The sequence below is a fragment of the Durio zibethinus genome, chromosome 21 (assembly GCF_047325235.1).
Source record: "Durio zibethinus cultivar Kanyao isolate XHJ-2024 chromosome 21, ASM4732523v1, whole genome shotgun sequence".
Classification (NCBI taxonomy): Eukaryota; Viridiplantae; Streptophyta; class Magnoliopsida; order Malvales; family Malvaceae; genus Durio; species Durio zibethinus.
Genome location: NC_143182.1, coordinates 2,062,422 through 2,087,121, shown reverse-complemented (window position 1 = coordinate 2,087,121; position 24,700 = coordinate 2,062,422). Strand labels below are relative to the sequence as shown.

Sequence of the window (24,700 nt, the reverse complement as noted above, 5' to 3'; positions counted from 1 at the left end):
TTTAATGGTATACAAGAATCTGCAAAATTAAGGTGGGGTGGAAAAATCCACGTGACCAATTTGTGTGGTCAAATATTGAACTGCACTTAATGAGAGAAAATGAATCATATTCCACAGTATCAATCATCTCATTCCGACGAAACTGGCTCACCATGTACCAAAAAGAGGCCAGAAGGACCATCTTTTGGCAAGAGTGCTAACATAACAGGAGTTGTGGCGCCTTCTTCAACGATTAACGTGCCAATATTTAAATTTATCTGTTTTGACGTAGCTAGAGCAAACACGGTTGATGCAGAAATTTGGGTACTTCTTGGCCACAATCCATGTGTGGGCAGTAATTCATGGCTACTATTGAGACAGTATAGGCGGGGGGAGCTGTTGTCCAACCTTTCACTTTCGAATGAACCCTCAAAATCTTTTAGATATTCATTGAGTAACTCGTTCAATTTCTCTTCTGTGGTAATATCTGTTAACACTCATAAATTACAACAGGAAAATTCTAAGTTGTTTCAGATTTTCTTAAAAGACTAGCGAGTGCGACAATTGTAGATCATGTCAAATATTATTGTAGGTTTTTCAACATACATTGGCACTAAATTTTGCAAAGAAAAATTACACCATTAGCATATCCAAAGCGTTCTAATCGTACCTGATGATGAAAAGAACCTGTGAACAAAGTTCCCATTTTATTAGTTTCATTCTCTGATGGGATTTCAATGTTATATCAATAGTCTCATTCAAACGATGCAGGTTCACCATGAAGGAAAAAAAGGCCAGAAGGACCACCATTAGGCAAGAGTGCTAACTTAACAGGAACTGCAGCACCTTGTTCAGCAGTTAACTGACCAGTATTGAAGCTTAAATCTGTTTTGACAAAACCACGGCAAACACAGTTGATGCAGAAGTATGGATACTTCCTGGCCAGAATCCTTGTGTAGGCATTCATAGCTGCTTTTGAGACTGTATACGCAGAGAGTAAAGTTGGCCAACCTTTACTTTCTAATGAACCCTCCTTGAAATCCTTTAGAAACTCAGTGAGTAACTCATCGATTTTCTCTTCTGTATCAACGTCCCTTAATGCTCCTTTGAGCTTTTCGCTTGCTATATGCTGAGACAAAGTCAGAAGAAACATCATGACTATGGTTCAATTAGTTGTTATTCTGAAGCCACACTGACAGATCAATATCTTTCAGGTGTTTGTGTCAGCATAGTACCTTTAACTTGCCCATGGTAGAGGAAACATTAACAATCCTTGGACAGTCAGATAACTGGAGTAAGGGAACAAGCGCTTCAGCCGTTCTTTTAGCGCCGTAATAGTTTGTTTTCAAGCATTCTTCTCCCACCTCGTAAGTTTGACTCAGGACATTATTCCAAACGGTTGTCAGATCTGCCTGCATTTGTAAGCGAAAAATAAGTAGTAAGAGATCCTGCAGTAGGACGGTTACACGTTACCAACACTGAAAGTAAAATAAATGCCTTGCATCCATTAAATTTATTAAATTTATATTATAATATTATATATATATATATATATGCACACACATGCAAATAATATATTAATAAAAATAACTAATTTATAAAATTATAACATAAAAATATTAGTATGATAGCATTAAACTTTTAAGGAAAAAAAGAGTTTTAAGTTAATTGTAAAATTACTAATTGCAATATCTTTCAATGTATTATTAGAATTTTTTTATTTTTTAGAAATTTAAAATTGAAATAAAAGAATATAAATAAATCAATCGTTAAATAATATATATTTATCAAAATAAAAAAATTAATATAATTTTAAAAGAACGAGGTTGAAACTTTGATACTAGAAATTATGATTTTTTTTCTTAACGGTTCCAATCTCTTTTTTTTATTGAAAAAAGAATTTAGGATAGCATGAAATAAAAATCTAGAGTAAAATTAAAAATAAAAAAAAAATATGTTGAGAGATATTTTAATAAGCTAGAAAGAAAAAGAAAAAACATATTTAATACTTGGTTGGAGATACGGAGTCTTATTGAGAAAGCTAAAAAATTAATTTTGTTAATTTTATATAATTGTGATTTAAATCTTATAACAAATTTTTAGTTTGATTTTAAGAATTTATAAATAATGATTTATGAATACAATAAATAGACAACTTTTAATTCTCTTTAAATTATAATAATACATAAAATTAAACTTTAAAATCATGAAAATATAATTAATAATAATAGTTAAAAAATTAATTTAATATTGATATATACATGCTTAAGACTTTTAAAAACTTCGCCGGGGGGGGGGGGGGGGGGGCGCTGTGCCGACAATGAATAACTGCCTTTGGATCTGACCCAAAGTGTTTAATTGCCAGATCTTCTGGCTGAATATCTCAAACCTTGAAACCTCAGAATTAAAGCAGATTTCGGATCATAGGGATATGCATGAGAGTTGGACTTCCCAGTCACATAGTAGATTTTGGATGCTAGCATTTATTTTCCTTACTGCAAATTTGAGAATCTCTCATCATAAAAAAAAAAAAAAAAAAAAAAAAAAGAAGAAGAAGAAGACGTACGTTGATACGAAGATGTCAAGCTTCCCAAATCTGTCTTTGACAAAATTTGATTTTTTATTATTGTTTTTACTTTTTTTTTCCAATATTTTTTTCATATTAAATGTCAAAGAGATCATGAAAGCACAAAGTACTTTCTGGCTACAAGAAAGGTTGACTCTTCCGCTATTATTATCTAAATAATGAAAAGTAGGATGAATGCTCCAGAAAGCTTATAGCTTGAAAGAAAGACAACTAAGTAGGGATAGTTTTATCTTGACTTAGAGTATCATGTCAAAAAGTCAAATGAGAATAAATAATTAATAAATAATTAATTTAATTTATTAAAGTTATATTATTTAGTGAAAATATTTTAAGTTTGAATTTTATTGATGATTATTTATTAAGATTATTTTGAATAAAAATTTTGAGTTTGAGTTATGTTAGTGATTATTTATTAAAATTATTTTGAATGTATGATCTATTATCTGTCTCAAGTACGACACATTTTATCATAATATGAAAAATTGAATAATCTATCTACTCTTAAATTTTGTTTTATAAAAAAAAAGAATAAATAAGGTAGTTGAAACCTAAAGAATTAGTAATAATGGCACAAAAAAGATGATAGAATAAGAGAAAATACAATTCTCTTCCATTATTTTTTTTAATATAATTTCAATCACCATCCACAAGTATGAATTTTATAATTAATGAATGAATCTTACATACATGAAAAGTAGCAACGAAAAATATGTGTGTTGATAATTAATGGATAAAAAAAATAATAGACAAGAACCAAACCTGAAAAATACATATATTTTTTTCTATCTGTTGTTTATCAAAACAAATAAGGTGGCATCCCCTTGAAATGTTTTCAACAATATGGTTTTGTTTGATTTTGAAGAAAAGGCAGAGATGCTCAATAATTTTTTTTTTTTGTTTCACTTGCTTTCTTTTCTTTTTCTTCTTCTCTTTTCTATCCATCCAAACATAAATTCAGTTTCATATACTAAAATTTAATGCCTCACAATGTCAATTATCCAAAAAAGAAAAGGAAAATTACAGATAATAATTAGCATAAAATGAAAATTTTAATGGTTTTGAAATTTTAATAAATAATGTGAAATTTTTTTAAAAGATAAAAGGGTATAAAGTTAATTTTAAGACAACAAGAACAATTGAACATAAACCGAAAATCATAGCTGTGTTGATTATTGCCTTTACTAAGTTGACAGTTTGCTTGTAACTGACCGTTATCTTTATTTTCTCCGCCATTATCAAAGTGTGGAAATGGCAACTTCACGTCTCTTGTGCTTTTGCTTCAACGTTTGATTCACTATTGGCCTTGTATCCACTCCTTTACAACATAACCATGGGGGCATGCAGTGAAAAACAGAGAAGAATCGTGTTAAGCCAAGATTTCAACTTTCCAAGGAAAGTGACAGAACCAGTTACACTGAGACTTAAACTGACAAAATAAGATTTTAATCAGAAAGTGTCAAAGGCGGTGACCACAAATAATTAATTTGAATAACTCCATAAAGTTATGATCAGTTGCCATCCCCTTTTAATTTATGTACCCTAGCCTTGACAATTTGGCATGAAAATCTTGTCTTTAATCTGGATAAAGAGTTTTTGTGAATAAACAGGACATATTCGGTTGCAGTTGATATCGAAGTTAAGCATGATAAGCAGGGCCGTCCATGACCATGAATCTCTATGAGGAAAAAAAGCTACTGCAATTTATTTTACATATAGTTTTCAACAGCAAACAGCTGCTAAGAACGGAAGGATTCTCAGTTGCAGTAAATAAAAAGAGTGGCTCACTGAAGACTGGAAGGAATCATATTCATCAAAAACATGAGACTTCCTTCCTAAGGAAAAAAACACCTGAAGGACCATCATTTGGCATCAGTGCTAGCCTCGCAACATTTTCAGCTCCTTCAGCAGCAGTTAGGACCCCAATATGGCAAACAATATCAGTTTTCACAAAGCCTGGGCCAATGGAATTAACGAGGAAACTTGGGTACTTCTTAGCCAGAACCCTTGTGTAGGCATTCATTGCCGCTTTAGAGAGTGTATATGCAGAGAAATAAGTAGGCCAGCCTTTAGCTTTTAATAATCCCTCTTTAAAATCTTCAAGAAACTGTTTCAAAACTTCGTCTATTCCATCCTCTGTAAGACTTTCAACATCGCTTAACACTTTCTTAGCCCATTGGCTGGGTATATTCTGAACAAACATGAGAGATAACAGATAAAAACTTCTGTATAAACCTAATAGAATTGATTACTTTGATGCTAATGCTATGGAACCATGGAACTGGATTAAAAAAATTAGGGGTTGATTTTTAGGAGGAAAGAAGGTGAACTGTCAGCCACATGGGTTTTTCTCTTTATATGTGTCAATTCAACATGAATATAATTATCCTGAAGGCTGAGATTAAATATTTAGGTATTTGCTTAATTAAAATTTTAATTTTAATTTGATTTAATGTAAAATATAACGTTTTTGAATTTATTCAAATAAAAATTAAATTACGACTGTGATTTATATACGCCGTTAAACATATTTTCTGTTAAAGTCACTAACTTCTATAAAAATAAAAACAAAAATTAAGTACAATAACAATTTATAATTAATATAAAAGATAAAAATTAAAAATAAACAAATATCAAAATAATTTTGACGGTTCAATAATATTTTCACTTCTATTCAAAGTTTTTACTTGGACAAGTTGAATTTTAACGATAGAATAATATAATCAAATCAAAATTCATTTAGTGATTGAATCATTAACCACAGCTGTAACGGAAGGTCTTATTTGAATAAATTCAAAAACATTATATTTTACATTGAACCAAATTAAAGTTGAGATCTTTAATTGAAAATCATGCAAACATATGATTCTTAATTGAGCATTTAACCTATCATGAGGGGGTGCAGATTAGCAACTCAAAATAAATGATGGATGGCAACCAGTTTCAAGTCTCAACTTCAACTGGTTTGCATCTTTGCATTAATTTATTTATCAGCTAGTTTTAATGTGTAAACTAGATTTAGTTATCAGGATCCTGTACCTTCAATAACCCCAAAATAGAGGAAACGTTGACAATCCTCGCTGAGTCAGATAACTGGAGAAGGGGAACAAATGCTTCAACCATTCTTCTTGCACCATAGTAGTTGGTTTTCAGGCATTCTTCTGCCAACTCAAAAGTTTGAGTTGCAATCTCATATTGATTGGCTTGCTCTTCAGTTGGCTGCATCAAAACAGGAATTTTAATTCCCCTTTGGTTCTTCACTAGAAAAAATAATTTCATATCCACGCAGCCATTAAGAATGATTAGCTCAATTTATCATATGTATGTTCTGCATTCTCAAACCACTAATGTGTATGCTAGTCCACAGCAAAATTTTAGATTTTATTAATAATAAGATAACAAATTATTCAAAATAAATCATATTAATTTCTATTAATAGATTCATTTAGGAGTACTATTAACAGAAATGCAGAATGCTTACAAAGTAACCTGCAAGTTCAGTAGCTTTGGCAAAAGCCTGAGGATCTAGAATAGCTCCAAAAATCCCTGCATTGTTAACCTGCACATGGATCCACCATGACCAAACAGAGCAACTTATTGGATAAAAGAGAAAAGACAAATGTCAAGGTTCTTTTTTCTTCTTTTTTTTTTTTTTGTTATTTTCATCTTTCAAATGTAAAGCTGATAATTTGAAGAAACGGGTCATCAATGGTTTACCAAGATATCAAGTTTCCCGAATTTAGATTTGACAAAATCTACCAGGGAAGCAATACTAGAAGGGTCTGTTACATCAAGTTGGTGAAAAACTACAAGATCAGACAGACCAGAATCTTTCAATTTTGCAACGGCTTCATGACCCCTTTTCTCATCTCTAGAAGTCAAAACTACCTTGATTCCTTTCGACGCCAGGTTCCTGCATAGCTCAAAACCAATTCCCTTGTTCGCTCCTGTTATAACTGCATATCTGAAAGACCAAAAAAGAAAAAGAAAAAAACCATGACAAAGGTTAAAAGGTACTAGGATAGATAATGTCGAAGAAATCATGAAAGCACAGCTTGCCTTTTGGCTGCAAGAAAGTTTGACTCTTGTGCCATTCTTATCTAATTAACCAGAAGTAGGATGAACAAGAAAGGCTGAGTCTTCTGCCACAGATATCTAATTAACCAAAAGTAAAATGAATGCTCTAGATCTCACAGCCTGAAAGAAAGACAAATAAGTAGGGAACGTTTTCTCTGGGTGTTTAGAGGGAGTAGACCAAGAAGTCAAAAGGAAATAAATGGGCTAATAATGGCACAAAGAGGATGAAAGAATATAAGAGAAAAATACATTTGTCTTCCATTATTTTTTAATATAATTTCAATCACGAATTTTGTAATTAATGAACGAATCTTACATTCATGAAAAATGGTGACGAAAAAAAAAATTGCATTGATAATTAATGGATAAAAAATAATAGACAAGAACCAAACCGGAAAAAAACATTATCTATCCCTTCCCAAACCTGAAATATTCATTTTTTTTTTAAATCTGTTGTTTATCAAAACAAATAATGATTAAGAAAAACTCCTTGTCCAGTCTCAAGAGTCGGGAGAAATTAAGAAAAAGGAAAAAACGAAAACTTGTCAACAATGATTTTTACACTGTGTTTAAATAGAAATTGATAAAAAAATTTTAAAAAAAGAAAGGGAAATTTTTAAAAGAAAGAAAAAGATATATACACTTTTATTTAAATAGTTAAAATTAATAAAAAAAATTAACATCCATTGTTTGGTTAAAGAGAAAATAAAAAATTTATTATAATATTTTTTTCAATTATACCTTAAAATGTTTTTATTTATCATGTGAATAATCTAGAAATTAATTGTTTTAAGTAAAAAAGAAAGAAAAAATTTAATAAAAGAGATATTTTTATTAATTCATAAAATAATGTAAGTTTGAAATTATTTTTATACAATTATATTTTTTTCAAAATTAATTTCAATAAAAAAATTCAAAAATCTAACTATGTTTTGATAACTTAAATTAGTTATAAACTTACATTAATATTTTCTTACAAGTTTAACAGTCTCTATTAATATATACATAATTTCTTCAATTGCATGTATATATTTTTTTGTGTTCATTTTTTTTTTTGTCAAATTTATGAAATAATAATAAAATATAAAAACAATATAAGATGCAACGTAAATTAAAAAAATAAAATATATGATTTTTTTTTGGGACAATGATAAGTTACCTAAATCAAGAATAATGTAAAAGTTTAATTTCATATAAAATAAAATATACGTGAAAAGAAAGAAAAAAAATAAAAAATTTATAAAAATAAATTTGAAGACGTCTATAAGAAATTACCGAAAGCTAAAACGGCAAAATAAATAAAGATTCAAGTTTGCATTTGATATTAAAGTAAATATTAATGCTACTTGTCAAGTTTATAATGCATTTTTAAACATTAAAAGAATATTAAAAGTATAAATATGAATTTATATTTAAAACTTTTTTACCATTTTTCTTTCCTCTCAATTTTCTCTCAATTCGAGATAATTAAAAAGTAAAGCTTTTGAGGAAAAAAAAAAGGGTGCTTAATAATTTTTTTTTATTTGCCTCTGGATCCGTCCAAACATAAACTTAGTTTCAGATATTAGAATTGAATGTCTTAACAATTTCAATTATCCAAAAAAGAAAAGAAAAATTATAGATAATAATTAGCATAAAATGAAGGTTTTAATGGTTTTGAACTTTTAATAAATAATGTGAAAATTTTTTTAAAAGATAAAATGGTAAAAAGTTAATTTTAAGACTAAAAGAACAAAGTGAACAGGCTTTGTTTCCCGTAGGCTGCTGCTGAACTTGGTGCCGCAATCCACATAGACATAGCCTTCGATTCCAAATTGTGAAAAAAAAAAATGAGTGCCTACTTCTCATGAACAAGAGGGCTGTAAATAGGGAACCACATGTTTCTAGATACGTATCCCACCGTCTCCTCCTGCACCCATCAAGTGAAAAGCAAAATAAAATAAGAACCCATTTCTAAGGGACACAGCGAGCAGATTAGATTTAGACATTCCTTTGTTTTGAAATCAGTGTGCAAGTCCAGTGAATATTTTACCAGGAAAAGGTGGTAGAAGATTACCAGAGGGATAAAAGAAGTAAGGTGAAAGAAGTTGCATACCTTTGACATGTGCGCCAGTTCTTTGGGACCAACGTCTCCATGCCCTTCTGCCAATTCCTCTGCGACAGCAGCTCGTAGAACAGATGCTCCAACCTCAGCTGTGATATGTCGAATGCTGCATGGTCCACAAGCAGAATGAACTTAAGGGACGAGCAAAGCATTGGAAAGAAAGAGTGATGGAATATTTTTAAAACTGGGTCCCCAAAACCATGCATCGATCCTCCCAATGATCTCCAATGGTCAAGAGTGTTTATTACAAGCAATATAATTGGATAAAGACCAACCTATGTAGACCAGTAAGATAAACGCCTGTCTACTCTTTTAAGTAAACTAAATCTAGGTCATTGTGACAGGCAAAGGATCTATTGATAGTATACCTACACCATGCTAAATAATAAAAATTTAAGCATTTAAAAACTGGGTGTCCATTGAAATCTTGAGTTCACAGATAAATAATTTTCACCAGCTTGAACTGAACAAGAAGGAAAAGTCACCAGTGAAAGCAGGGAATATTACCTATTGATAGAAGGATACAGGATGCCCTTTTGGATTTCTTCGTCAGTCATATAAGATGCAAGGCTGCAAGCATAGCATCACATTCACAACTTCCAGAATAAGACGGAATGTTTTAATCATAGTAAAAAAGATCATTTTCATAAATATATGCAAATGCAGAGCTGACTTTCTTTTGTTTTTTTTGGGGTCAACACAAGCAGAACTGTTAGTAGACTGATTTAATCAATTACCATTGTACAAATTAAGATCATACATTGGTGCAGTTCACAAATAAAGCTTTATTTATTAAGTCAGAAGCGCCACAAAAATTAGGTCATGCAGTCTAATACATATAGGACCCATTGTGTGCATGATCACATGAAGTGCAAAAAGGTTATTGTAACCAATGTCTAACAGAGTTTATGAAACAGAAACCAGAAGAATGCCCAATAACATGGGGAGACACAAGCCTACACCAACATATTATCCTTTTTTGGGCCTTAATTTTGCATCACTGAAAAACTGAAGTCCCATGCAGTCAGCATTATGTTTATCAACTAGAATCAGAATTCTGCAAAAGTTCTATAACAGCCAACTTGATATTACAAATTGTAAATAGGAGAGTTTAACGCATTCTTCATGGTGAATTCTGGACCTCAAGCATTATCAAAAGAGAGAAAGAGAGAACAAGAACAGAAGCAACTATATAATATTAATCATATTCATACCATTCAGCAGCAGCCTGCAACATTCCATCAGTTATAAAACGAGCACCTGAGAGCAAAGCTCCTAAACCAATCCTGGATCAAGAACAACAATATTTACACCAAAGTTAAGATCTAAGTATGGTTAAGAAAACAACTATGAACCAGAAATAACACCTACCCTGGGAACAGGTACATATTATTTGCTTGATTTACATAGCCCATTTTTCCATTACCTGTCAGCAAGTAAATGATTAATTAAGATGTAATAACCACAATTGAAAAAACCAGATTCATGTGCAATAACATAGCCAGCAACAGCTCTCTTATTAAGGAAAGAAGCACCAAATGCTTGTAAATAGATGATGCAAAATCTTTCAAACAAGATGAACTTCAACTAGTATGGCAGATACCAAGAAGGACATTTTCAAAAGGGCTTCCACTGGCAAAGACTATGTTTTCTCCAGCATGCTTAAAAGCATCAGCTGCAGTGCATTCAGCTGTCAAATGGGAATGCAAACAAAATGTCAAGACAAAATATCTAGTTTCATAAGGAAAATCCAAATGCATGATAGAGCAGATAAAAAACAAACCGTTCATGGTAGGATTCGACATTGCAAAAATAGCAGGTTTGCTTGAATCAGATTCACGCAAGGCCTTGAGCACCTGTTTTTGTGCCAACATAGTAGTAAGGAACTCAACACAATGCAAAATGCAAAGCAGTAATTAGAACTAGAAAATAAGCATAAAATCCCATGAACAACAAAATAAAGTTATCAACAGTACATATAATAGAGATATATAGAAAAGTATGAATTTCTACCTCTTCATTGAACACACCACCAACTCCAGACAGACCAAGAAGCACATCAGGCTTGACCTTTTTAACCTAAATAAAATTTGGTCAACAGCAATTAGGTTCCTATATATGTAAAGACCATCTATAACTTGAAGAAGACTACACTTATAAGACTGCAAATTCTGCACTGACTGCCTTTCTTCTTCGTACACAATTTTATATAACACCAGCCTGGCACTTATGCATGCTGCCTCAAGCACTCACATTGAACTTACCACTTCAAGAAGAGAAGCCCCCTCTCTAAGTCCCACTATCTGTCCTGGATCTTTAGCAAATGGTGCTGCTGCTGGATCAAGACTCTTCCTCTCCTTAGTGATGAGACCCTAAACCAACAACAAACAAAAGAAAAGTAAGTATTTACCAACCATGTGGAGGATGAAATAAAAATTATAGACATACAGCTAAAATCAGAGCATTTATATTCCCAGAGTCAAACCATAATTACCTTCTAATAAGAAATAAGAAATTAAATAAAAAAACTATGAATGAAGTAGATAATATAAAAAGGAAAATTATCTTTTCCACCGCCATTGGAGTTTTTAAACTCCACCAGCGGGATTACTAGAGTGAAACATACCCTTATAAGGTATATTAAGAATGATTTAAAAATCAATTTAACAAGAAAAAGAACACTTGTCATTCTCTTAAACCCGCTTGTGAAGTTTAAAACTTCACTGGTGGTGCATAGAAAACAGACTCATGTAACAAACCTTTAGATCATTTTTCTGTTCATGCAAGCCTCATCTTTATTACACAAGAGAAAGGACATATTACGTATCTAAAAGAACAGAAAAGCTTTGCGCAAATAGAATGGAGAGTACTAGAGAGGAAGTATAAAACCATACATCTTTATCAAGTAGGAAAAAATTCTGTGCAGCTGTTTTGCCTTTTCCAGTCATCTTCGCAACAGCTTGCACAGCCATGCTAAGAACACCAAGCCCCGCACTGGAAGACAGACAGACGATATGAGATATAAAGCTACGAGGGAATGGGCACAAAGAAACAGCAGAAACATTATGGTGAAGGACTGAAAGCCAAACCCTTATCAATAAGTTAGTCAAGTACCTCCCAGCTCCCACCACAACTATCTTTTGGTTAGGAAAGTCAGCCAATGATCGACCTTGTGCTCTCACAGTTCCTAACAATCCAGCAAGTGCAACTCCAGCAGTTCCCTAAGAGCATTAAGTAAGCACAACTTTCTAATAATGGTGGCATCCATAGTGGCCACAACAATCTGCATTTAACTAGATACTAATCTAGTCCGTAAAAGTAGCAAGTTGCTGCAGCAACTGCTGACCTGTATGTCATCATTAAACATGCTAAACCTTTTCCGATAGCGTTCCAGGGTTTCAAAGGCCCACTTCATTTGAAAATCCTCAAACTGAATGATGTAATCATCAAATAAACAACATGATATAAACCAAGCATAACACAAAAGTCTCACTTCTGAAAGAAATAAACCTGTACAATAGCCTTAGGCCAACGTGTGAAAACTGCTTCCATGAACTCATCAACAATTGATAGATATTCTTCTCCTTCTAACCTAGGTTGTCTTAGTCCTAAATCTGTCAAGCCAAAAAAAAAAAAATGTAAAATATCCTCACAATCTGTCAAAAAACAAAGTCACACAAGCATATCATATGGTCCACTCTGCTAAGGTAACAACTTCTTAAAAGCAAAGTAATTAAGTACACATTTTACTCACAAAGCGGATCTTCAAGCAGCTTTTGATTGTTAGTACCAACATCTAGCATAACTGGGAGTATCTGTCAGAGACAGATATTGATTGAATGATGAAAGTTATAACACAAGACCAGAGTCACCATATCAAGAAAATTTGAGAATGTGAAAATGAAATAAAAACATAGAACAAACTTTCAAAGCAAGATAAAAACCAAATAGTTTCAATTTCACATATGTTGTGCACTTAGCCTCAAATATAAGTGCACATGCATATATAAGAGCAATATAGCTGATGGTTAGATATGTCAAATACAGTCAACAACCAAACCTGGATATGAAAATGGTTGTCAAATGGCTGATAAACACACACATGGTCCACCTCAAAAGCGTTAAGTACCAATAAGAATGTATAAGCCAAGTTAAAAATATCAGACATGCACACGCATCAAATATACACACAGGAAGGAGGAAGAAAAAGAAAAGAAAAGAGTAGTTCATACCCTTTGTGGGTTGATACCAGCAGCAGCAACATACATATCAAGTTTTCCAATTGGTATTCCAATACCCTGAACTCCAAGGTCACCAAGGCCAAGAATGCGACTGCCATCAGTCAGGACTATCATATCAACCTGTGAGACAAAGGGGAATTGAACATAACTTTAGAACTGCAGAAAGCAATAATTGATAACCTGCTTCCCTAGAGAGCAAAGGAACAAAAGGCATATGGCACACAATCTCTGACACTCTTAAAGATCCACAAAACTTACCTTTTCAGATGGCCAATTATATATCATAGACATCATCTCTCCTTTATCCTTTGCACTGAAATACATTCCACGTGGGCGTCTAAACAGCCCAGAGTAATTTTGGCATACTAGTCCCACAGTCGGGGTGTAAATTATAGGAGCAAAATCTTTGATGTTGTCAATAAGGACCTGGAGCAAAAAGCAAAGCAGAAAACTTTAAATGATACAAGAACTTAAAACCACAAACTTAAACAAAACAAACTTACTCTGTAATATAGTGTTTCATTCCTGTCATGCAGTCTATTTAAGATCCTCCATTTTGCTAATGCAACAACACCATCTGGTTGGCCCTTAGTATTTTTCTCCAACGAGTGATATGATTCCACTACCAATTAAAAACAGAGTCTAAAAGGCTAACTACCTCAAAATTTTCACTCATGTCAAAACTTCCAAAGCTCTGCTATATCCAAGCTTGTGAAAAATATTAAACATGTCAGAAGGGTAGGCTTAAAACTTACTGAAACGAGCATATTGCTGCTCAAATGATATCACACGTGGCGGAAGGAGACCACGGAGCCCGAGTCGATCTCTTTCTGTCAAAGGAAACCCAGTATCCTGCACTTGAAGGAAAAAAAAAAAAGAAACAAGAAGAAAACAAAAGTCAACCATTGCATCAAAGCCAATTTCATTAAAAAAAAAAAAATCAAGCTCATATTGTTCAACAATATTTCAATAATACAAACCCAAAAAAATTAGCCAACTTTCAATTCTCAGTAAACTATTTCTGAGTCATAAAAAAATTTCACTTTCAAAGACAAAAATTACTTCAAAGTGCAACAAGTTCATCAGAGATTATAGTAAAACCAATTGGTAAATCGACATAAGTTAATCATCATCAAATCACTAAACTAACCTTATTGAACCACGGATCATGAAGAATATCAGCACCACGCTTGTGAACAATACAAGGACCAGGTATCGCCGTCGAGAACAACCGCCTTGATCGGCTCAGTCTCGACCCTGCAAATCGCGCCAGATTCCACATTCCGTGCCCTAGAGTTCAAGATCCAAAGCCACCACTGAAAGAAATCGGAGACAAGAACACAAGTCAACAAAACCCGCTTTCTGTTACTGATTGTCCTGTCTAAACATGTCGCCGCCAATGTTTTAGGAACAAAAAACAGAAGCAACGGTCGTTTAGGTTTTAAGCGCGTGTTTGGTGTAATATATCGTAAAAATTTTCTGAAGATTTTTTTTTTTTAACTTTTCTTTGGCCTGAAGGTCGTGTGGGTATGTGTGGAAGTGGAAAATAGTTTAAGTTTTTTGGAAAGAGAGTGTTTGCAGCTGCCCCGAATGTGCGGGCAAGGAAAGAATGTGCTTTAGGTTCGATCTGCCGTTAGCTGGAGGTGATTGAAGAATGTAGCGGAGGGCGGAGTGCCCGGGGAAGACACGGGTAGCAAGAGCATATTTAGGAAGGTAGCGTTGGGGTTAATCATGGGAGATGTGGGACCACTTTTTTGTTGGCTATAACTAAAGGGTTGACTAATTCAACTGGGCTTTGGCCTTTGGGAGTGACAGAAGTCGTGAAAAGCCTTTCGATATTTGCCACGTGGAAGATCGGCTTTGGGCGCCCACCAATTTTGATTTGCTACTCGTAAAATGCTACTTTCTTAATGGTATGCCCCATCCGTTTCTTTTTTTTTTTGTTTTTTGGGTAGCTGATATTATTGGACAATTCACAAAACTGAAGATCAATCATCTTGGAGGATCTTTTGAGACCATACAAAGAAATTAGTATTTACCAATCTGATGCTCACTTGACCAGACACTTTGAACCATTCTTCATTTATGCATTTTTGGTTCTTTTTTTGTTTTGGTTCTTATTCCTAGCTGCAGATAAAAGAAAGAAAAGAATCCTATGCAATTATGCTGGAATATATGGTTGGAATCAGAGTCTAATAATTCAGTATTAAGTATATATTTATTTATGCTCTATATCTCGTTCAAATCAAGCAGATCAATTCCAATTCCAGTCAATGGAATTGATTCTTTAAATATATGGATATGATCCAAGAAAGTTATCCCATTCTAGCCTGCTCTATAGAAAACTTTCAACTTCAAGCTGCGGCAAATGGAAAATCGAGTTTTTCTTTTTTTTTTTTGGCCAGCAAATGGAAAAGGAGTTCACTTTTCATTTTCTGTTGGCTCATGTGCCAACCAGACAGAATTTGAGCGTGCGGTGGGGAACCTTTGGGTCAGAAACTTTAGCCCACCTCCACCTTCACTACCACAACGAAGTGACCCATCCTTTTGTTTCATCTTACCATTTGGATGAAAAAACTTTATCCCCCCAATCTTTATCTATCTGTAACTGCAGCTTTAGAGAATATGGTAATTCCATGTATTAGTAAAACAGTCTTGTCAAACATCAATCATATACTCCTCACCAGGGAACAATGAAGACGTACAAATATCTCCCAATTTATCTCTCCCATGACAAAAGTATTGAACTTATAAAGCAAGTTTGAAGATTTGTCAAGATGACGGTGAAAGCAACAGTCACAACTTATTGATCATATAGAAAGCAAAACCAGTCAAAGAGTCGCAACTTATTGACCAAATCCATGGCAATGAACAATTGCATGGTCGCTAAACTGCTAGCCATAGGATGGTTTGAACCGCCATCAGCACTCCATCGACAGTCCTGCGCAGACTTAATACTCTTTGTTTCCAAAGTTCTTGCACCAGAGCTGTGAAGGAATTGGACGAACAGGCTGATGAGGTCGTTGCTGCAAGAAAAATAATCTTTTAGCTAAAAATATCATGGTAACATAAGCTAGCTGATAAATGAAGATGTACAAGTTTTGAAGAAGTCATCCAAAAATTAATAGATTTAACCACAAAGTTTTGGAGCAGCTCATGAGTCATGGCTATATACATCCAGTTCCCACAATTGAGTAACTTGGAAGTAGAAATGCAACAAATTGTATCCAATATGTCAGTTTGATCAGCTGAGACTAGGGCCGCTTAAGTAGATAAGAAGTGAATATAAAGCAATAAAATGTGGACATTGATTTCAATGATCTGATGAAGTAAAAAATGAAACATTTTGTGAAAGAAAAGCTGACCATGTTGGAAGGCATATAGATAGTTGACCTTCAGTATAAGTACAACATTAGAGAGGAAATGCCATTGAGGAACTTAACTTCTAGTCTATCAGATAAGAAAGAAGATACAATCTTACATTATTATGTAAACCAGGAAACATGTGGTCTATTGGAATTCAATCAATTCAATCAAGAATAAGTGCGCAGCTAGTATCTTCCAGAAAAAGTAGATTTTCGCACAGCATTGATGGAAGATAAACTTATAATGAAACCAAGAGTTGTTTAATGAATAGAATTCAAACAAGAATAATCAAAGGAAAATGATAAACACCTCGCTAGCATTCAACTAAATGTCAGAATGATCAAGTAGAGAGCCTGTTCAAAACGGATTACCATACTTGACCTTCACATCCACTTCTATCTTTTACAATTACTACTCTATGCGTATATCTAAAATTTCAAGCTTCAACCAGCATTTCTTCAAGCACAAACTAAAATCACACGGTTTCAGGTCTCACCTTACCAATCCCTTCTATCTAATTCCAAATGATCTACATATCTTAGAAAGGTAAGAACCCACTATAACTAACAAATTGTAATAAATTTTAATTTAGATTTTCAATAGGATTAAACCCAGACTCAAAATTCATATAATTAGACCAAATGGCGTTCTAAATAGCAATTAAAACAATAATAAAGCGAGAAAATAGGGGTTTAGGAACCTCGAGCTCGGCGGATTTCATGGCGATAGGGATGCAAATGAGGAAAACGCCGAACATGGCAATGGCAGTATTGCGACGCCAGTGCTTGGGCCGGCAGTATGGGCCTCCCGACATGCTCCACACCCTCGTCCTGAAATCCTCAGCTCCATGCCCATGTCCATGCTCTCCTCCTCCTCCCATCTTTTCCTAATTTACTCGAACGAACAATCAATTGAATCTCTTACAATTATGACCACCAAAGAAACAAGATCAGATGAGAATTTGAAAATGTAAAACCTAATTGGATTTTATGAATTAAATTTAGTTGCTAGGATTAAATGCGAAAAGGAGAAGCATTGTTTGGTTATCGGGTTACCTTAGGGAAATAGCAGATCAAGAACGACGATCAGGTGAGGCTTGCTCGCTGCGCTCGCAAATGGAGACGGTGGCGGAAGAGAAGGGTTTGGCACTTGTTGGTGGTTATTATTATAGTTAATCGAGGAACTCTTTGTGTGTTTACTATATTGTAGAAGCCCATGGCTCGAAGCCCAGTTTTTAAAGGGCCTGCTTTTCCTCGACAATTCTTAGGCCATCTTTGGTGTTCTTGGATTTCACAATTCTGGAATCTAATCCAATTTAGCTCAAATCATAAAAGATAGTTAAAGAAGATCATAGGTCGATATGAGTGATCTGAGTTTTCATGTTAATATATCAAATATAAAATATATTTTTTTAATCTTTTATTAAAATTTTAAATTATATTAATTTTATATTTTATTTTATCATTTTTACATTGTATTATTGTATTATATCTAAAATTACATGCTCCACTCATAAACGCAACTTTATTAATATCATCAAGGATCCAAAATAATTTGCGAATTGAGATTACATTACATTGTTGCCCCCGACAATACAAATATCTACAACAAAATAAATCTATTAAACTGAGATTATTTTACCGGTAATGACATTCTGTATACAAGTTTTTACTCATTATTTTCTTAGAAGAGGCACAGCAGGTTATTCTTTTCCCTCTCAACAGCTATATGGATGTTTTTCGATCAAATACCAGCAAACACAAATTTATATTCTTTGTAGGTACCCAAGTGGCATCACACAAAAACGGACAGCAATGGATCTTGCTAACATCACGAACTTGCTTCAGATGCAAGTGTCAATTTAACACCTTCTTTAAATGGAGTAGGAGAAATTTTTAGCGTCAGAACCAGCTTGGCGATATCCATAGATATGTCAGCAGGAGACATGACACCACGGTCCACCTGAGAAACCAGCATTTCAGTTACGGCAACCAGGCACACAAAAGCAATCTATATTAAAAAGGAATAAATCAAGAGAGAACAAAAGGTAGCAAAATTGGTGAGAATTTTGGAACCATGTTGCTGTATGCTTTTGGTAGATCGCTGGAAAACCTCTTCAGAATCAGATAGCCATGAAGGAAGGATGAATCACGGGGCCTTAAATTAGGGATTAAACTATAGCAAACTACTAAGTTCAGAGCACCAAGATAAGAATTTTTGCCATGGCTATACTTACAGATGATGCAGATACTGGTTTAATTAATGAGGAATCATGTCCCCTAATTTGTGCCACAGCCTCAGCCATTTGAACGCGGGACACCCTGTCTGGTCCACCAACATTTAGCAGCAACTGCATTTTCTTACCCTCTTGGATAAGCAACATAAGATCATAAGCATTAAGTCAGTTAGGATATAAACAAGAAAAAAGAAATCCAGAAGTAATTTTCTTTGGAGAAGTAAAAGCACCACAAGGACTCAGAAGAGGGACCAACCCTGTTAAAATGAGAAAATACACAAGAGATGTACCAAAAGAAAACAAATCAATAGCGAATAAGAAAGTTCAGAGAATGAAGACAAAAGATTGCAGACTGGGCCACTTTTTCATTCTTTCCCGAGTGAACTGTCCGCCTTGTGCTATAGGATAGAAGATAATAGCTTTACAGGATGTCAATCCCATATCGGAGACACACTGATGCTATCATATTAAAATCTTCCTTCGGAACTAAAATTTTAGAACAGGTGAGATGGAAGGACTGACGGAGTGTATCTCAATCTATTGTCAATATTATCTATAGAAGCACAGATAATTTCATACCTGATAACCACTTGTCAATCAAAGTCAGGATGATAGTCACAACATCCTTTACATACACTGGGCAGCGATACTCATCATAAAAAAACTCCACTGTATCTCCTTTGGAAAGAACACCATCAATCCACTGTAACAAGTTAGGTTATAAATCACAGGTTAATAATGAAATAATCATGAATTCTAACCTATAAAATATGCTACTAGTGCATTTTGTGAGCTTCACTGCTTAGATGAATTATTATCATACAAGAAGCAAAATAAACTCAAGTGTTACATAAATCAACATGGATGTTTTTAATTCCACACAATGTCCACTTAACCCCTAAATTTACTTGGATGGAAAACGGAATAGGAAATTGCCCAGCTATTTTCCTACAGGCATTTTCATTTGCAGCATATGAAAATTAAAAGGCCAATATGAAAAAAATCATACTTTTAGCCAAAAAAAAATGAAAAAGAAATAAATAAAAATATGGACTTCAGGTTCGCACCTGAATTGGAAGAGATTTTGGAACAGGTGAGACAGTTTGTGGCCCAAATATAATACTACTTCTCAAAACAGCAAAATTTCCCCACTTCTCAGAGATGAACCGCTCAGCTGCAACTTTTGATTTTCCATAAAAATTAACAGGAAGAGCTTCATCTTCTTCCTTGTAAAAAGATTTCACCCCTTCATACACTATAGTAAAACCAACATCCAAAAAGACAACTGTATTTCAGACCTCATACCCGACAATTATAATTTCACAAAAATAAAAAACTTCAATTACCTTGATCCGTTGAGAGATGAATAAGAAGAGTATTTTCATTTTGGGTAAAGCTTGACAGCCAATTAACAAGAGAAGTAGGCACATTGATGGATGTAGCAGCGTCAGGGTCCTTCTCGCAAGCGCGGGGCACCGAGAGAGCAGCGCAGTTCACCACCACATCAGGCTGCCATTCCAAAAACCACAAGCTTAGTTGAAAGAATTTACGGGTATGAAACGGATTGCAAGGGAGGGAACTAACCTGGCCAAATTGTTGTGAAATGGAATGGAAACCGAGTCCAGTCTTCAAATCAACGTGAAAAGCGAGATAGCTGGGGAAGGCATCGAGCAAGGGCTGTGGAGGAAAGGAGTTGTAGGTGAAAGCCACGTCATACGAGGTAGTTCCTTGGATCTCAGACAATCCTTGCAAGAGATGTTGCCCCAAGTAGCCTGTGCCTCCCACTACCAACACTTTCTTCTTGCTCATTTCCGCACTCCTAGACGATTTGGATTCGGTCGAAAGAGCTTAAAAGTTCAGATTTTTGTTGGCGACTTGGGCTTTTTGGTAAGAAGGCTCGTCAGGTTTGGTACCCGTTGGTTGTATTGTGGTTTGTGGAGATTCAATGAAGCAAAAGGAAGGAAGCTTCTTAGTTTTAGATCACTATCGTAGGATAGCTATTGGATTGCATGTGAGTTCAAATTCGCAATCAGGCGGTATCATATATCAGTCTCAGATAAGACTTGTAAATAAATAAAATAAAAAACACTTTTTTTTTCCTTTAAATGTTACAGGCCTTACCTCTACGTATCAAAAATCAAAATCAAATTAGGGTTTTTTAACTACCCGTTGCTCTATATATATACCAGCTCAGACCAACTCACCGACGCTATAGTATCTTCGTCTCGATTCTCGTCTGCTCTCTCCCTTTCTCAAATAGGAGATAGCTTTTTCACATCAATTTTTCTTTTAATCTGATGGGAGACAATCGAGATCAAATGATGAGGGAAAAACTGCAACAAAATGATCGATTAATTTCGTGATTACTTGTATTTAAGTCTCTGACGAATTCGCTTTGTCTTTCCCCTACAGAATTTCCATTTTGATTTCTATTTGTTTTTCCTTTTCCTTTTAAGTGCGAAAAGATTTTGAATTAATGAACATCTATAAACAGCAAAGTATATTTCTGGAACACCAAGAAGAATAAAAAAGGGAATAATATTGCTGTTTACAGAAAGAAAAGAAGTCTCTCTCAAAGTTTGATGATATGAAGTTAGCTCCGCATTTCACTCAAATTGAAATTCTACTCCCTTGTCTGCACCATGGCGTCTCAATTACATTTCTGAGGAAGCCTGTGACTTCTCGATGAGTAACTCAATTTTCTGAACGAGCAGACAATAAAGCATTAATACGAGGATTCATTAAAAAAAAAAAAAAGAATTAACCAATAAGTCATCAAAACACGGCAAATATGGAGCATAAAGTTCTACAGCGATTCCAAATTGATGAAATGCTGAGAGCCATTAACCTGAGATGCAACAACAATTCATTTTTGGGTCAACTAATTATTCGCAGATCCTGGTATGCCTTCAACTCTTTCATCAGTGCAGTAAAGAGAAATGAGATGGTGCAAACCTTTACTGATTTATTGACTTCATCAAGTTTTTGCATAAACAACTCTCCAGACACAACTGCTCTGCGCTCCACAGAAGAATGACGTGCTGAAGCTATCATCTGAACAACATGTGCAATGGTAGTTAGAATAGCATGGACAATGGGAAAAAAGGGCTATGAAATACTAATAAAGATAGCATGTAGAAAGGTCTTAAGAGTAAGCGATTCATTTTTCATGCAAGAAAATATATTTTACGAGCATCTTTGTGTTTGTCCTTGAGAGGCCTTGTTTAAAGAGTATGTCCAGACCTTTAAAATTCCAATAGTTTTGCAACCAGTGTTCAACATGTGAACATAATTTTCTTTTGTACTCAATACTCATACTTAAATTCAACAAAAATTCATGATATTTCCATAATGAACCGCTAATGCCCTCCTTTTTCTTATCAGAAGAAAATCTAAAATCAATCTATTCCCATATGACTTACATGCTTGATGGCAGAGTTGTAGATTTACAGGTTCAATTTTGCAGTAAGTGTGAACTAACTAAATTGGAATGTGCTGCATCATAAATCCAACTGATGTAAAAAGGAAGGCATATGGTAGGCCTGTCCAAGCACAGTACCCGATATTTCTCACACTTACCAGTGACTAGGTTGCAAAATTTTGAAGGTTCAAGCAGTTAAATTACCTTCCGACTTTTGGCCGGTGATCTTAGGATAGGTTGCCCTTCTGTCAATGATGTCATTTGAGAAATAGTTTCCACTTCACCAGTGGCTGTAGAAAGTTTCCAACTTTTACCAACATCCTGTATAGCCTTTGCAGCTTCTCTTACAATGAACTGCAAGAAATGTGAAATTCAGTTATGATTTTCATTCTCCATGAGGAACCTCATATACACGAAAGTAAATCATTTAACCATAGTTCATAATTTTTCAAACATTATAAGAAAATTCTTAAGGAAAAAAGATAACAACATAAGAAATCAATTCCATTACCTTTCTCAGAAGTGCAGGGTTTGCAACACCTTGAACCTGTAGTTCATCAACAGGTGCAGCTTTTCCATGGGCTATGCTTTCAACTCTAAAGGTATGGATACCATAAATTGATTGCAACCAACCTGTAAAAATCACAACACATATTATTCTTCTGAAGGAACCATCTGTAGTGGAAAGTGTAATGCCCCAATTGCAGACAAAAAGTATTATGAATCAAAATAAGACCAATTCATTAATCACAACACTAAAGAGACCCATGTCATAAAGAATGACCAAAGGCTTGAATATTCAATGAATCACAGACAAAATGGCAGTCAAGTTGGTTAATCAAACCAGTTGCTCCATATCAGCACTTAAGAAATAGTAAGTGAAAAAGAGGCTAGTAAATACACATCATTTCTTTTTACCCTTGCTGAGCAAACAATAACATACAAGTAATCTCACGTACAAAATTATCCACCATATAGAGAAAGGAAAGCAATTAAACAAGAAATATCTAGAAAGACCAGAAGTAGTACCTTGTTCAATTATAATATCAATCACCTCAGAAAGAGGAACATGCTTCTCAATTGTTATTATGCCCCAAAAGGGTATGAAAGAAGGCCTTGAAACCTTAATAAGAGGGAGGAAAAGGATTAAACTCAAAGTAAACTTCTTTCTCATTGATAGCCACCATAAAGTTAATGTAAGTCCAGGCCCTATATCTCTGTGTGCAAGCATTATATCCATACCTTGTAAACTATTTCACTAGGTGTGACATACAGCTTGCGTGACGAAATATCCTTCTGAAGCACGTATCTTCTAATGGGCAGGTAAAGCAACATGATGATGCCAACACCCCACGCCAAAACCAACAACAACGATATAGAAACCCATATAATGGTGTCATACCGAAGATTGTTTCTTGCAAGTTCTTCAAAGGAAGCAGTGTACAACATCTGTTCAGAACTATCTAACTGGAAATCATCTCCCGGTTCTTCAGGATCAGCAAGTAGCTGATCCTTTGACGACCGAATTTCAGATAGACCATCTGTCTGACCCATCAACATTCTCTTCTGTGCTCAAAACTAATGACAGAAAAAACACAAAACGTCAACACTAAGCCTATGTTCCAAATGAACCACAAATAGCAGTTGTTGAGCGACTCGCAATTGATTTGTAAACAACAATTACCATAACACGAAAATTTCAGAACAGTTCGATGCAATAATATTACTTTAAGACCAAGAGAAAACAAATCAAAACCAATTTCAAAGATTAACAGCAAAAGCTCCCTTAATATTTTCTCAATAGAGCAACAAATGTGCATTTCATCACCTCACCAATTTCATGTGTTACTAATAAGCTCACATTCTTTGCATTTATTAGGTTGAAACTAGCTAGCAGTTATTTTTCCAAAAATTTTCTTGGGAACCAAACGGCAGGTATAACTTCGAGAAACTAAAAAAAAAAGGGGCAAGGAGTGAAACGAGAACTGGTATAGAGAGAGAGAGTTGTTATTACCCAAGAAGCCAGGAAAATGCTTTTGCAAACTTGAACGTAAAGATATAATTTGGGAATGAAGGCGTGAATTGTTAGGGTTTTGAAATGAAATTTTTGTTTGCGGGTTAATACAAGGAAAAAATTATCAGTCTTGCGATTTGATGATGATCATCGACATAGCCCCAAACGGCACCTAACATTCAAATAGCATGAGATAGAGATTTGATTTGGTGAGGTTAGTCATACGTTGTTTTGCAACGTGGCTGATAGTGTGTGGAATTGGTTTTGTTTCCAAGTGGATCGCCGTCGACGGCAGCGGACCCGCCAACTAAATCTCGTTCTCATCTTCCTGTCCCATCCCAGATGATGTGAAATCTAAAATAAAATTTATGTACAACGATGACTTAGATAAAAAATAGAAAATTAATGGCGTTTACGTGACGAACTTTACAATTATTAAAATATAAATTATTTTATTTAATTATTAATTTTTTTGTAATAGTATTTTACATATTTGAGAGATGAGCGTCCAAGTGATTTACATCATATACATCTTTCATGCACGGAGAGATGATGTTTTAAGATTTTAATTTATTATTTTTTTACTAAAAGAATTATATTTACAAAATTTTAATTAAAAACTAAAAGAATTATATTTACAAAATTTTAATTAAAAAGCAAAAGAAGTGTATATTTGGA

General features: G+C 34.2%; 7 protein-coding genes and 1 non-coding gene across 22 annotated transcripts; 1 reads left to right on the top strand and 7 right to left on the bottom strand.

Moving 5' to 3' along the window:
• Positions 1–27: 27 nt before the first annotated feature.
• Positions 28–685, bottom strand: LOC149512756 ((+)-neomenthol dehydrogenase-like). The gene is made up of 3 exons (XM_089751077.1): positions 619–685; positions 152–466; positions 28–80 (listed from the first exon to the last, which is right to left on the bottom strand). The coding sequence occupies exons 1-3, from the start codon at positions 683–685 to the stop codon at positions 28–30; spliced, it is 435 nt and encodes a 144-aa protein (XP_089607203.1).
• Positions 627–1,497, bottom strand: LOC111306362 (short-chain dehydrogenase/reductase 1-like). The gene is made up of 2 exons (XM_089750399.1): positions 1,215–1,497; positions 627–1,108 (listed from the first exon to the last, which is right to left on the bottom strand). The coding sequence occupies exons 1-2, from the start codon at positions 1,395–1,397 to the stop codon at positions 734–736; spliced, it is 558 nt and encodes a 185-aa protein (XP_089606525.1). The 5' UTR covers positions 1,398–1,497; the 3' UTR covers positions 627–733.
• Positions 1,498–4,244: 2,747 nt separating this feature from the next.
• LOC111305930 (short-chain dehydrogenase/reductase 1-like) lies at positions 4,245–6,808 on the bottom strand. Of its 2 annotated transcripts, XM_022903802.2 has the most exons (5): positions 6,623–6,808; positions 6,281–6,527; positions 6,045–6,122; positions 5,603–5,782; positions 4,245–4,754 (listed from the first exon to the last, which is right to left on the bottom strand). In XM_022903802.2, exons 1-5 carry the CDS (start codon positions 6,655–6,657, stop codon positions 4,377–4,379), a joined length of 918 nt encoding a protein of 305 aa, XP_022759537.2. In that variant the 5' UTR covers positions 6,658–6,808; the 3' UTR covers positions 4,245–4,376. The 2 variants fall into 2 exon arrangements, with proteins under 2 accessions (XP_022759537.2, XP_022759536.2); XM_022903801.2 differs by lacking the exon at positions 6,623–6,808 and having other exon boundaries at positions 6,281–6,616.
• A 1,366-nt stretch (positions 6,809–8,174) lies between these two features.
• On the bottom strand, positions 8,175–14,662 carry NAD-ME2 (NAD-dependent malic enzyme 2). Of its 6 annotated transcripts, none has more exons than XM_022901513.2 (19): positions 14,136–14,662; positions 13,741–13,837; positions 13,489–13,607; positions 13,244–13,411; positions 12,977–13,105; positions 12,499–12,559; positions 12,255–12,358; positions 12,091–12,174; positions 11,859–11,965; positions 11,639–11,738; positions 11,009–11,116; positions 10,758–10,823; positions 10,528–10,600; positions 10,348–10,434; positions 10,116–10,170; positions 9,959–10,030; positions 9,252–9,314; positions 8,736–8,850; positions 8,175–8,549 (listed from the first exon to the last, which is right to left on the bottom strand). In XM_022901513.2, the coding sequence occupies exons 1-19, from the start codon at positions 14,265–14,267 to the stop codon at positions 8,478–8,480; spliced, it is 1,812 nt and encodes a 603-aa protein (XP_022757248.2). In that variant the 5' UTR covers positions 14,268–14,662; the 3' UTR covers positions 8,175–8,477. The 6 variants fall into 6 exon arrangements, with proteins under 6 accessions (XP_022757248.2, XP_089606472.1, XP_089606469.1 ...); XM_089750343.1 differs by having other exon boundaries at positions 8,345–8,549; positions 8,697–8,850; XM_089750346.1 differs by lacking the exon at positions 12,091–12,174.
• Positions 14,663–15,600: 938 nt separating this feature from the next.
• On the bottom strand, positions 15,601–17,546 carry LOC111304700 (uncharacterized). 2 transcript variants are annotated; one of them, XM_022901525.2, is made up of 3 exons: positions 17,407–17,546; positions 17,052–17,270; positions 15,601–16,011 (listed from the first exon to the last, which is right to left on the bottom strand). In XM_022901525.2, exons 2-3 carry the CDS (start codon positions 17,229–17,231, stop codon positions 15,937–15,939), a joined length of 255 nt encoding a protein of 84 aa, XP_022757260.2. In that variant the 5' UTR covers positions 17,232–17,270; positions 17,407–17,546; the 3' UTR covers positions 15,601–15,936. The 2 variants fall into 2 exon arrangements, with proteins under 2 accessions (XP_022757260.2, XP_022757261.2); XM_022901526.2 differs by having other exon boundaries at positions 15,804–16,011; positions 17,052–17,237; positions 17,407–17,517.
• A 310-nt stretch (positions 17,547–17,856) lies between these two features.
• LOC111304698 (NAD(P)-binding Rossmann-fold superfamily protein) lies at positions 17,857–21,046 on the bottom strand. 2 transcript variants are annotated; one of them, XM_022901517.2, is made up of 6 exons: positions 20,172–21,046; positions 19,934–20,096; positions 19,655–19,842; positions 19,167–19,290; positions 18,588–18,718; positions 17,857–18,313 (listed from the first exon to the last, which is right to left on the bottom strand). In XM_022901517.2, the coding sequence occupies exons 1-6, from the start codon at positions 20,394–20,396 to the stop codon at positions 18,182–18,184; spliced, it is 963 nt and encodes a 320-aa protein (XP_022757252.2). In that variant the 5' UTR covers positions 20,397–21,046; the 3' UTR covers positions 17,857–18,181. The 2 variants fall into 2 exon arrangements, with proteins under 2 accessions (XP_022757252.2, XP_089606475.1); XM_089750349.1 differs by having other exon boundaries at positions 19,934–20,537.
• Positions 20,899–20,977, top strand: LOC149512755 (small nucleolar RNA Z199). Its single transcript, XR_016331780.1, has one exon. It is a non-coding gene; the product is annotated as a small nucleolar RNA Z199 (small nucleolar RNA).
• Positions 21,047–21,053: 7 nt separating the features above from the next.
• LOC111304699 (uncharacterized) lies at positions 21,054–24,411 on the bottom strand. Of its 7 annotated transcripts, none has more exons than XM_022901522.2 (8): positions 24,248–24,357; positions 23,251–23,586; positions 23,038–23,131; positions 22,520–22,641; positions 22,213–22,362; positions 21,543–21,641; positions 21,398–21,435; positions 21,054–21,289 (listed from the first exon to the last, which is right to left on the bottom strand). In XM_022901522.2, exons 2-8 carry the CDS (start codon positions 23,566–23,568, stop codon positions 21,238–21,240), a joined length of 873 nt encoding a protein of 290 aa, XP_022757257.2. In that variant the 5' UTR covers positions 23,569–23,586; positions 24,248–24,357; the 3' UTR covers positions 21,054–21,237. The 7 variants fall into 7 exon arrangements, with proteins under 7 accessions (XP_022757257.2, XP_022757254.2, XP_022757255.2 ...); XM_022901519.2 differs by lacking the exon at positions 24,248–24,357 and adding an exon at positions 24,023–24,177; XM_022901520.2 differs by lacking the exon at positions 24,248–24,357 and adding an exon at positions 23,837–23,971.
• Positions 24,412–24,700: the final 289 nt, after the last annotated feature.

Excerpts from the sequence above, each read along its gene's own strand:
- LOC149512756 (XM_089751077.1), bottom strand. The coding sequence starts at position 685 with ATGGGAACTTTGTTCACAGGTTCTTTTCATCATCAGGTACGATTAGAA. Across the intron at positions 467-618 it reads ACGCTTTGGATATGCTAATG|ATATTACCACAGAAGAGAAA; the intron begins GTGTAATTTTTC and ends GAGTGTTAACAG. Across the intron at positions 81-151 it reads TGGCCTCTTTTTGGTACATG|TTCAATATTTGACCACACAA; the intron begins GTGAGCCAGTTT and ends CATTAAGTGCAG.
- LOC111306362 (XM_089750399.1), bottom strand. The coding sequence starts at position 1,397 with ATGCAGGCAGATCTGACAACCGTTTGGAATAATGTCCTGAGTCAAACT. Across the intron at positions 1,109-1,214 it reads CTACCATGGGCAAGTTAAAG|CATATAGCAAGCGAAAAGCT; the intron begins GTACTATGCTGA and ends ACTTTGTCTCAG.
- LOC111305930 (XM_022903801.2), bottom strand. The coding sequence starts at position 6,607 with ATGATTTCTTCGACATTATCTATCCTAGTACCTTTTAACCTTTGTCAT. Across the intron at positions 6,123-6,280 it reads TCGGGAAACTTGATATCTTG|GTTAACAATGCAGGGATTTT; the intron begins GTAAACCATTGA and ends ATCCATGTGCAG. Across the intron at positions 4,755-5,602 it reads CTATTTTGGGGTTATTGAAG|AATATACCCAGCCAATGGGC; the intron begins GTACAGGATCCT and ends ATGTTTGTTCAG.
- NAD-ME2 (XM_089750343.1), bottom strand. The coding sequence starts at position 14,267 with ATGTGGAATCTGGCGCGATTTGCAGGGTCGAGACTGAGCCGATCAAGG. Across the intron at positions 13,608-13,740 it reads GCAGCAATATGCTCGTTTCA|TGGAATCATATCACTCGTTG; the intron begins GTAAGTTTTAAG and ends TTTAATTGGTAG. Across the intron at positions 10,435-10,527 it reads GTCGAATCCTACCATGAACG|CTGAATGCACTGCAGCTGAT; the intron begins GTTTGTTTTTTA and ends CCCATTTGACAG.
- LOC111304700 (XM_022901525.2), bottom strand. The coding sequence starts at position 17,231 with ATGGGAGGAGGAGGAGAGCATGGACATGGGCATGGAGCTGAGGATTTC. Across the intron at positions 16,012-17,051 it reads TGAAATCCGCCGAGCTCGAG|CAACGACCTCATCAGCCTGT; the intron begins GTTCCTAAACCC and ends TTTTTCTTGCAG.
- LOC111304698 (XM_089750349.1), bottom strand. The coding sequence starts at position 20,396 with ATGAGCAAGAAGAAAGTGTTGGTAGTGGGAGGCACAGGCTACTTGGGG. Across the intron at positions 19,291-19,654 it reads CAAAATCTCTTCCAATTCAG|TGGATTGATGGTGTTCTTTC; the intron begins GTGCGAACCTGA and ends AACTTGTTACAG. Across the intron at positions 18,314-18,587 it reads AACCAGTATCTGCATCATCT|GTGGACCGTGGTGTCATGTC; the intron begins GTAAGTATAGCC and ends CTGGTTTCTCAG.
- LOC111304699 (XM_022901522.2), bottom strand. The coding sequence starts at position 23,568 with ATGTTGATGGGTCAGACAGATGGTCTATCTGAAATTCGGTCGTCAAAG. Across the intron at positions 22,363-22,519 it reads ACCCTGCACTTCTGAGAAAG|TTCATTGTAAGAGAAGCTGC; the intron begins GTAATGGAATTG and ends CATTTCTTGCAG. Across the intron at positions 21,436-21,542 it reads AAGTCAATAAATCAGTAAAG|GTTAATGGCTCTCAGCATTT; the intron begins GTTTGCACCATC and ends GTTGCATCTCAG.